We start from the raw sequence: 9,954 nt of genomic DNA on the forward strand, positions 1-9,954 counted from the left end.
TCTCAATGTTCCTGGCAAAATGTTGTTAAACTGAATTGAATGTCTTCCAGAGTGGAAAGTCTTAATTGTTGTGCTTCATCCCGATAGAATCATTGAATCATTTGATTTGGAAGGGATCTTTCAAGGCCTTCTGGTGCAACCCCCTGCAAGGAACAGGGACACAGTTCCATTAGTGCTCAGAGCTCCTCCTGACCTTGTCTGTCTCCATGGATGGGGCACCACCACCTCTCTTGGCAGCCTGTGTCAGTGGCTCACCACTCGCATTGTAAAAAATGTCTTTCTTATGTCCAGTCTAAATCTCCTCTCTTCCAGTTTGAAACCATTTCCCCTTTTTCTATCAATAATGTGTCATCAAGTCATCGTAAATCCAGGAAAACTCTGAGCTGGGAGAGAGAGCAAGTGGGGGATCAGGGGCTGAAAAGAGTCCTGGAACTGGACAAGCGATGGAAGAAGATTTATGGGCATTTGCAAAGAACTAACAATTGCTATTTTCCCTAAAAGCCATTAGCATTGTGGGGTAGATTTGCAGCAGCAGACTGATAGCCTGATGATGACAGAATGATGTGAGGCCCACAGCCTGGATCCCAGAAAATTTCAATCCAAACTGGAAATCACTCCTTCATCCATCTACCCATCTCAGCATAAATCCTTTGTTTTACCACCAAAGAATCCTTCTTTTGAACGACCTCATTCCATCAAGGAAAAGAAATGTTTAAGGGAGGAATTATTTTTTGTAACTTTTATTAAATTTTCTCTCATGTGGATCAAGAAAACATCAGTTCAATACACCAACAAAGGACAAAAGCAGAATAAATTTCACGGACAATGAGTCAATGACAGAGGTCACACTCAAAAGCAGAGGGATACTTTGTCCTCAGACTGCAAAACACTGCTCAGATACTCGGGCTGAGGAAAGACCAGTAGGCAAAAGCAGAACCAGACCTAGCAAGGCATTCATCTTCAAACACTTGGTGATCATTAAAGGACAAGATGAGAAAAACCTTCCAAAGTCATTTGGAGGACCCAGGCACGTAGGCAGGGCAGACTAACGTGTCCGAAAAACATGCACCTCACTAGCAGCTGTGCCCATGGGTATGGACCATGGATAGGAGGCCATGGGATTGGCCCTGCATTTGGCCACCACTGCACCCTGAGCTGCTTTCACTGCTAATGCTGCACAAGGAAAGTGCGCTGCTTGTCTCATAGGGGAGCTCAGCCAGCATCAGCAGTTTGTAGCAATATTTCAGCTGTCTAAAAGGGTCTGAACACTAATGGAGGCTGACTATCATTTATGCGCAAAGTCACACAGCCGAGGTTTATGCATCTGTATTTAATTTTCTGCCTTTTATGACAGGGATGGGAGCAAGATGTTGTTCTTGTTATACCCCAGAGCCACGAGCATGGAACATATTCAGTCTGGTGTCACCGTCCAACAAATCAGAAGAAAACACTGCATGAGACAGAGCATTAAACAAGACAAAGAAGTGTTGCTGATTTAGTTTATTGAGAAAGAAAATCAGGAGTGAGCTGAGCTCCCCAGAGTGCGAGATGAACCGAGGTGAGACCTCTCGCTGGGATTTGCCAGTGGGGATCCTGTGGTGAATTCTCTCAGCATTGATATTCAGCATTTTCCAAAATGGCTTAAAGTGAGAGTCCCGTTGCTTTCCCTGAAAGCGAAGAGAGGAAGAAGTGGGTTAGACACAGAGCCACAGAGCCTGCTGTGCTCTGTCCTAGAGAAGGCAAGAGATGGGATCCTGCCCAGAGCCCAAGAACTGGCAGGCTCAGCATCTCCTCAGCTATCTGATTATTAAGAGATGAGTGAAATCATTTAACCCCTTCTGAAAACTATAATGAAACACCAAATTCGGTTTTCTTTGCAGCAAGCAAGGAAAACTTCCCTTAAGGTTAATGATGTTCAAAACATCCATTCTAACAAACCGGACATGCTCTGGTGAAAAATAAAATGAATGGCTGGCGCGATGCCTGGTGTTCTTTTCTGCCCCCAAATCCTGGTCAGCAGTCAGCAACAAAAGCAGGAACTGTGCAAGCTGGTGCCTGTAGGAGGCAGCCGACGACATGAATGCAACCAGGGCTGTACTTACACGACTGCATTGCAGAAGTTGCACTTGTTGCCATATGTTTTGTTGTCGGAGCCACAGAGAGGTCTGTATTCCATCGTACAGGCAGGCTTAGGGTACTCGCTGCAGTCAACCTGCAAAAACACCATTGTGATGTGGAGGATATGAAGGAGTCGATAGCTGAAGAGCTTCAACCCCTCCCCAGCTACAGCTGCAGTGCCGGTGATAATGATCTAACTAAAAATAATTAACTTCCTTGCACGATCTGATATAAACTGGATGTCCTTTCTCCTATGCTAGATTAATAATATAAAAATAGAGCATAATTTCCTGTGTAAGAGATGCATATCACAACCTGACTGCTGCATTTCTGAGCTGCAGCAGCAGCTCGCTCCGTGAACGTGCTGTGCTTACAATCATGTTGCACCGTGTTCCTGACCTGTTCAGGAAATTAAATGGAAAAAACACTGGTGTCTGGAGAAGAGGCAGCACTGATACCTTTATAATGGTCCAGCATCTCTCCCACAGGCTTAAAGCAAAAATCAACACTTATCTGGGTACATGGAGAACGGGATTTGTTTGGTTGAGAGATGAGTAGTATATTTGCTGAGGGTCATTGTTGTGGGGGGAAAAAAGAGGCAGGAAAAGAAAACAAACAAACACACCCCCCAAAAAACCCAACAACTACCATGGACACATGTTCAGAAAGAGGCTGGAGAATTCCATGGGAGAGAAATCCACTGAGGCTTACCAACTACACAGAAATCACACCTGGCTGAGGTGCGTAGCTGTGGAGTGTTTGGGAAGATCCATATGTACTCAGCCCACTCTTACTCCTTCCTACTCAATTCTTCTGAATGCTGAAAGAGGGGACTCTGCATCAAACCATCACGGGTTTGATGCCCCATTGGTCTGACCCCCTAAGTATATTATCAGTTCCTATTCTCAGTTCTGCTCTCATGGGTTATTTCTGCTCATGGTCTTTTACTGATCCCTTCCTGTGCAGTCATCTTCCCTTCCTGACTTTACTGTGGTTAATGTGTATTGCGTGTGTAGAAAGTGAAATCTTCTCTGTTCTGAAGCACAAGTGATGCTCCTGAGGCTACTGCAGATGCTGGTCATGTTTCCTTTGACATCAGTGGGACCAGAACCTGCTCCTTCATTGTGCAACTCACACTCACTGCAGCAAGTTCCTTTCTACATCCACCATCATGCTTCTTGCCAACGCTGGTCCCCTGCTCTCTGAAAGGAAAAAAATCCATTAGGGAGCTGTGGCTGCATCCTGCTGTGCTGAACTCCACACCATTGCAGTGCTGATGGGCTGCAAATGCCCAGCCTAGTTTGTGTCCATACCGCTCAAGATATCAGCCCTGCAAGCACCCCCACCTCCCTGACATTCATAGAATAACAGAATCACTTAGGTTGGAAGTGACCTCAAAAGTCATAAATACTTCCTCCAATACTTCATGGGACTCAGAGTCCTCCCTCCCCCCACCCTCTACACAGGATGGTACCTGATGGTCCTGAAGACAGGGATACTATTGGTCTCCAACACTCTGGTTCAACATACCAGGTGTTATGGGAGGTGGTACTATGTGCCAGAGTGTTGCAGTATTGCATGATGCAAAGGACAAGAGGTGACAGGCTGTCACGGTTTAGGAGCTAGGTTGTTTTACAATCTAGGTGCAGCAGAGGTTTGCCGCGGTCCTCTGCAAGGCAATGTGAGCCACACAGACCCTTAGTTAATACAGGACAGAGTGCTTCTCTTAAGTCCCCACTCAGCTCTGTACTTCTCTCTCAAGATCAAAGGCACGGTTCTCTTTCTAATTGCAAAGGAAAACAGCATCTGGTTATCAGGAAGAGGAGGGACAGGGTCCAAGAGCCATACAGAAAAGGCATAATTGGAAAACCCAGCGCTCAAAGAGTGGCTGCCAGTGGTGCAGGACCCATTCCTGCCGAGGGAGCTCTGCACAGGACTTACACGTTGTGGGCACACAGCACACACTCATTGTCGTAGGTGACTCCATCAGTACCACAGACAGGGTTGAAGGCTTTGTTGCAGAGGATCATCACTTTGCCTTCCTCATTTGTCGTGTTGGGATACCTGCTGCAGTCCATCTGTGGAAGGAGCACACAGCAAAGCGCTAGTGAGGGCTTACAGTGACCATGTAGACCAGTGGAGTGCGTGCTTTGGGCCTCCTAGAATGCCATCTCAGCAGGAAAAAATGCTTTTTTTGTGTTACTGTGATGAAACTTCACCTGAAGATGATCAATACAAGATTCTGACATCTCACATGCCCTCTTACTCAGCATTTAAATTATTTATTGGGCAAGCCAATATGCAGTTTTGACTGCACAAAGGATGAACTTGGTTTCACTTACAGGAACAGCTTCCCTGCATTCTCCATCGTGCTCTTTGCTGATATTGGTTCCATATTCTCTGAAGAGGGAAAACAGACATTAGGAAGCTCAGCAAAGACTTCTTGTTACTGGAAGTATGTACCTAATGCAATGAGGCTGAGTCTTGCTAAGTCATCTTTGTATTTATATATACATATATACATTTGTATTGGAGAGGGTAATGCCATGCTGCCCAACCAGCCAGCACTGAGTGGCTGGCAGGAATTTAAAGACTCTGAAATCTTCAGGACTGTTTTGGACCATTCAAACTGGAGCATCTCTCCATCCTTTTGCTTCTTTTTGCCAGGGTAAAATATGCCCTAGGGGCTATCATCTGCCTCATCCCTGAGATGGAGGAGAAAAATCTGAATAAATTACATCAACAAAAAAGACACAGTAACCAAAGTGATGTCTAGGCAACGGAGTGTCACGCAGTGGTACTCAAGCTTGCTCTGAAAGAGTCAACGTAAGTGACATGTAACAGATCACTGTTTGTTGGAAAGGGGTGCTGTCAGGAGCCCTAAGCACAGCTGCTTGCTTGCAGGATGAGCTCTCTCTGCAGTACACACATGTTGTAGGCACACAGCAAGCACTCATTGCTGTAAGTGACTCCATCAGTTCCACAGATGGGGTGGAGGTCCTCAGTGCAGACCAATACGTCTTTGCCTTCCTCATTTGTAGTATTGGGAAACCTACTGCAGTCCACCTGACAAAGAAACACACAGCAACGGGACAAAGTGACATTCTGTAGTTATATCTCTCATTTTCAACGGGGCACTGACCAGATCCATCCTCCTGTCCATGTAGTGGGAGAGGACTGGGCAATGGGTTTACAGCCATGCAGCTCCCTCTATGGTAAACCAGCAGAGATCTATCATGTCCTCCAGGCACCGTTTTGCAAAGCCTGAGAGCTGGCCCCTCCAGTGTTCTTCCATTGTTATTCATACAAACATGTTTATTCAAAAGAATAAGTCTAACAACCTGGGGTTTGGGAGCTGCGGTGCCTCACAGTCCTTTCTTCTTTCAGTAGGCTGCTTTGGGGTTGGTTTTATTGCTATGGTCTATAGCCATCAGTCTAGAGTTGATCATATGGATGGGGCTTTGAACAATCTGGTCTAGTTGGAGGTGCCCTGCCTATAGCAGGAGAGTTGGACTAGATGATCTTAAAGGTCCCTTTCAACCCAAACCACTGTATTATTTCGCAGACCATATGATCAACTTGAAGCTTAGACCAGTTCAGAGTTGATTAGAAATTAATTCATCCAACAATTTTATATCACAATTCTATATTACATGCAGCATAGATGTAGAGCTCAGAACTGCATAATTTAACATTTTACACTGTGGGATCTGATTACAGTGATACTAATTAAGAAAGGGGGGAAAAAAAAAAAAAAAAGAGAGAAAAGAAGGACAGAAAGAACTCTCTTACTTACCTCAACACCAAAGGCAGCATCTGGGGAAAAAAAAGGACAAAAATGTAAAACAAAGGCAGTCTGATCATTGGGATCACAGCTAGCTGAAATGTACATGCAAAATTCCAGCACAGAGAACCAAACTGAGTGACTTCCACTGATTCAATTATTGAACTAAGTAAACTATGTATGACTTTTTTTAATGCTGATAAGCATAATTTCGTTTCTTATTGCTGACTGATGAAACGTGTTCTTGAATAGCTCCGTTCTTAAAAAAAAAATTAAGAGATAGGGTAGATTTATTAATTGAAAAATGGATATCTTTTCCTTCCTTATCTATTTACACATCCGTTTTGTCCCTAGAAAACATCTATCACATATCTGAAAAGAAACCTGAGTCAATACAGATAAATGCAAATGCAAATATTCACATACAGGATAAGCAAACATACACAGCATCTGTTGTCAGGGATATACATTTTAAAGAAGCTGAGTGTAAGAAATAAACCACACTTGTCTTTGACTTTGTAATTTCATGAGATGTAAATACGGAAGGAGAACATCAGATCCTGGCTTGTTTGCATCTCTTGTTTCTCCATTAGCAGCAAAAGCATTGCAGGAAAGCTGCCAGGTTCCTGCACAGAGCTTGCTTGTGCTGTGACAATATTTTCCTAGTTCCTGGAGGTCTGACCACCTCGTTATGGCCTCTCTTCAAGCATTTATCCATTCTCTGCAGCAAATGCAAGCAGCGTAACAGTACTGAGAGCCTAAGAATTGTGTTGGGAACACAGAACCCAACAGACACCCAGCACAGCAGTAATCCATTTAATACCCATGTACCGAGGCAGCCTTTGCAGGTGCTTTGTAGGGAAGTCTCTCCCTGATGGTGACTACCACGTTTTGCCAAGGAGAGTCAGCACTGGCAGGCACAAAGCCTCTGCAGCACTTTGGGAGTTACTCACCTGGGAGGAAGCCACAAAGCGCAAAAGAGAACAGCACAAAGATGCCTGCCATGGCCATAGTGAGGGACTGCCCGGGTCTGCAGGCGGCTGCTGGTGCTCTGCTCCTGAGATGGTCCCCCGAGGCTGCCTGCAAATATATACAAATGCGGCGTCTGAGCTGTTGGACTGGAACACGGAGCAGCCAGCTGAATCTGTCAGCAGCACAATGAGGCTGGTAATATTTATTGAGGTCCTGACCTCCAGGTAATGGTCTGCGTCTCCCAGGCAATTGATTTTGGCTGGACACTTGGATAATAGCTTGAGACAAGTGTCACATGCTCTCAGTGGTCAAAATCAAACAAACAGCCTTTTGGACAAAGGATACCTCTTAAGGACTCTGGCAGGACCCTAAATAGCACAGAATGCTGAAGGCAGTAAGGGACATGTCCTTCGTTCGTTTCTGCATCCTCATCTCTCAGCAGGGAGCAGCTAAGGCTCAGGACCATTGTGCCTGCAGCTCTGCTTTCCATGCAGCTCTGCATTCTTGGATATTCACCTCTAGGTAAGAGCACAGGCTTTGCCACCAGCAGAACTGATTAACCACTGCCAGGTGAAGCTGGCAGCGCCGTATCTAACCTATGAAGTTAATGGTATTCAGCCCTAGTTTGATAAAAGAAAGGGTTTCTTGGCGCTTTCACTGCTTAAGTGTAGAAGAGCTTGGTAGAAGACTTGAAAGCAAGGTAAATTCTGTCAAATACCACTAAAAATGTCACTTGAACCTTATCAGCAGGGAGCACTTATTTACAGACCTAGTCACAGTTAAGCGAATTGACTCAAAGTGTTCTGCCAAAGCATCTCAAGAACAAACCACACTGAAGTTCGGGGAACTTATTTACATTAGGGCACCAGCTATGCCTGAAAGTACAGTTGTCCTTTCCTCCCGCAGACATTTCAGAAAATAGAGACAGGAAAACTGGGACAGGCTCTGTCTCTCACCTCCAGCCTTCACACCATCCCTCTCCAAGTGGCTCTTTCCTAGGATGAGGTCTGGAGCTCTGCTGTTTTGGTATGAGTAGTTTTGCAGCCATACCTTTAACCTAATTTTCTTACCATGAATCCTTTCACGGGTCCAACATGGTGAGAATACCTGTAATATTTGGCCATGGGAGATAAGCACTGACATGTTCTGAAGGATGCAGCATATAGGTTACATTTCTACATGGAAATACAGGCATTGCTTGGGGAGCACTGATCTCCCTGTGGCTGATCAGTGCAAACCACAGGAACAGCACCCAGAAATCCCTCCATTCTCTGCACAGGGAGCAGAGTCCCAGCCTCCTCCAGCTCCGGCTCCAGCTGGCCTTGCCTCTGTCAACAGCATGGGAAAACCCTCGGCTGGTTTGGGTCATGCTGTAGGACAGGTCGCTCAACAGTTAGCTACCCCTAGAAAGGATTTCACCTGCAACCCTGCCACTGATCTCCTGCTGCAATCCACTTAATTGCAAACTCTTAATCCTCGAAGTCAGGTGCAGCTTATGGCTAATCGCTGTTTGGCCACAGGGAAATGCTCCTGTGTGCAGAAGTCAGCATGAGGGCAGAGATGTGTAAGCAAAGGCAGGGTCACATCTTACAGTGCCACGTTTCATGGTCCTGAACTGCAGAGGGTCAGCAGGCTGACAGCGGGGCAGGACTTGGCCTGGATACAACATCCTTTCTCTCTTACCCAAGGGATTTCTTGGTTTACATTTTCCGTTTTCTGGTAGTGGTAGTGGTGCTTTTTCCTAAACTACTATTGATGTCGTATTCTCTGCAAGACTCCATACTGAAGGTAGGACTTTTTTCTTAGCTGGTAACATACTGACAAATTAATTACAAAACATTTGATTACGCTTTTCCCAAACATTCCTGGGCTTTGTCACATTATTTTGATTAAAGCTTCTGTTGTAAAAGGAGAAAACAACAATAAGTAGTCGTAGCTGTTTCATGAAACTGCTTCAAAACACTCCAAAATGCCTGCTTAATGTGACTCAAACTGCAATTTCCATCTTTGTCCTTCTGGCCATAGAGGAACCACTATCTGACTTGAGCCACAAGCCCGGAGAAATCACTGCAGAGCCAACAGCAGCCCTGTCCCTCACCTCCTGCCCAAAGGCACTGTTTGAAGTAAGCAACAAAGCAAATAAAAATCACTGATATGATTAAAACGTATCTCTAGGAAAACATATCCATATGTTTATGAACTTATTAAATAAAGCTTGATTCAGGTAGAACTAGTAAATGCTTTTCTGAAACGAAAGGACCCCATGCAGAACTTTGTACCCTGCAGGGGAAGATGACACAGTTCCACATTACTCTGGTGATGAATTAAATGTTCCAGGCCCCACTGCAAGGACAGGCATTGACACATGAGTGCACGTCCTGCAGAGCCCAGCAGGCTGCTCAGGACACAGGGTGGGAAGAGGGGGTGGGGAACACGGCCTTCACCTTAGAGAAGGGGAGAGTATGGGGATCTGCAGCTGCTTTGTGGGATTAGGGAAGGCTGAGCTAAAGGATGACGTTCTGTCTGAATATGAGAGAATACTCCTCTCCACGAGTGGCACAGGAAGCAGAGTGGCCACATATCTCCTCCATTGGTGGTGCAGGTGATCAGGAAGGCACACAACATCCTGAGCAATCTTTGAACCTGGCCCCGCTTTGAGCAGTAGTTAGGCTGGAAACCTCCAGAGAGCCCTTTCAGCCTGAACTGTTTTATGTGCACAATGCTCGTACAGTGCTCTCTCCTAGGGATAATTTCTGTTAAAGAAGGAACATACAATTTCTCCATGACCTGGGAAAGCAGCCCCAGAGCTTTCCCACAGCTTTTGCTGAAGGGCCACAGTGAGAGATACAACAGGCTTCCACAGCACATTTCTACAAGTAATGGCCAGAAACCATCTGCATACCTAAAAGAGCACAGTGCAAGCATTGCAGCCCAGGTGTTTGGATGAGGCACTTTGTGCTCCCCGCCATCCAGCAGCATGCAAGTTCCCAGCACCAGCAACAGGGAGGCGGTGGCTGTGCCCCTCGGATTCCAGGCAGCCACTCAAGTCACCCAGAGCAGTGCTGCTGAGAGAAACTTAC

At 45.7% G+C, this 9,954-nt stretch overlaps 1 protein-coding gene across 2 annotated transcripts; it reads right to left on the reverse strand.

Moving 5' to 3' along the window:
• Positions 1-1,485: 1,485 nt before the first annotated feature.
• LOC128081527 (ovomucoid) lies at positions 1,486-7,058 on the reverse strand. 2 transcript variants are annotated; one of them, XM_052684846.1, is made up of 8 exons: positions 6,856-7,058; positions 5,915-5,934; positions 5,048-5,184; positions 4,461-4,518; positions 4,060-4,196; positions 3,260-3,320; positions 2,103-2,212; positions 1,486-1,667 (listed from the first exon to the last, which is right to left on the reverse strand). In XM_052684846.1, exons 1-8 carry the CDS (start codon positions 6,911-6,913, stop codon positions 1,622-1,624), a joined length of 627 nt encoding a protein of 208 aa, XP_052540806.1. In that variant the 5' UTR covers positions 6,914-7,058; the 3' UTR covers positions 1,486-1,621. The 2 variants fall into 2 exon arrangements, with proteins under 2 accessions (XP_052540806.1, XP_052540805.1); XM_052684845.1 differs by having other exon boundaries at positions 3,254-3,320; positions 6,856-7,057.
• Positions 7,059-9,954: the final 2,896 nt, after the last annotated feature.

This window comes from Tympanuchus pallidicinctus, unplaced genomic scaffold, assembly GCF_026119805.1.
Source record: "Tympanuchus pallidicinctus isolate F22 unplaced genomic scaffold, pur_lepc_1.0 scaffold21, whole genome shotgun sequence".
NCBI classification, from domain to species: Eukaryota; Metazoa; Chordata; class Aves; order Galliformes; family Phasianidae; genus Tympanuchus; species Tympanuchus pallidicinctus.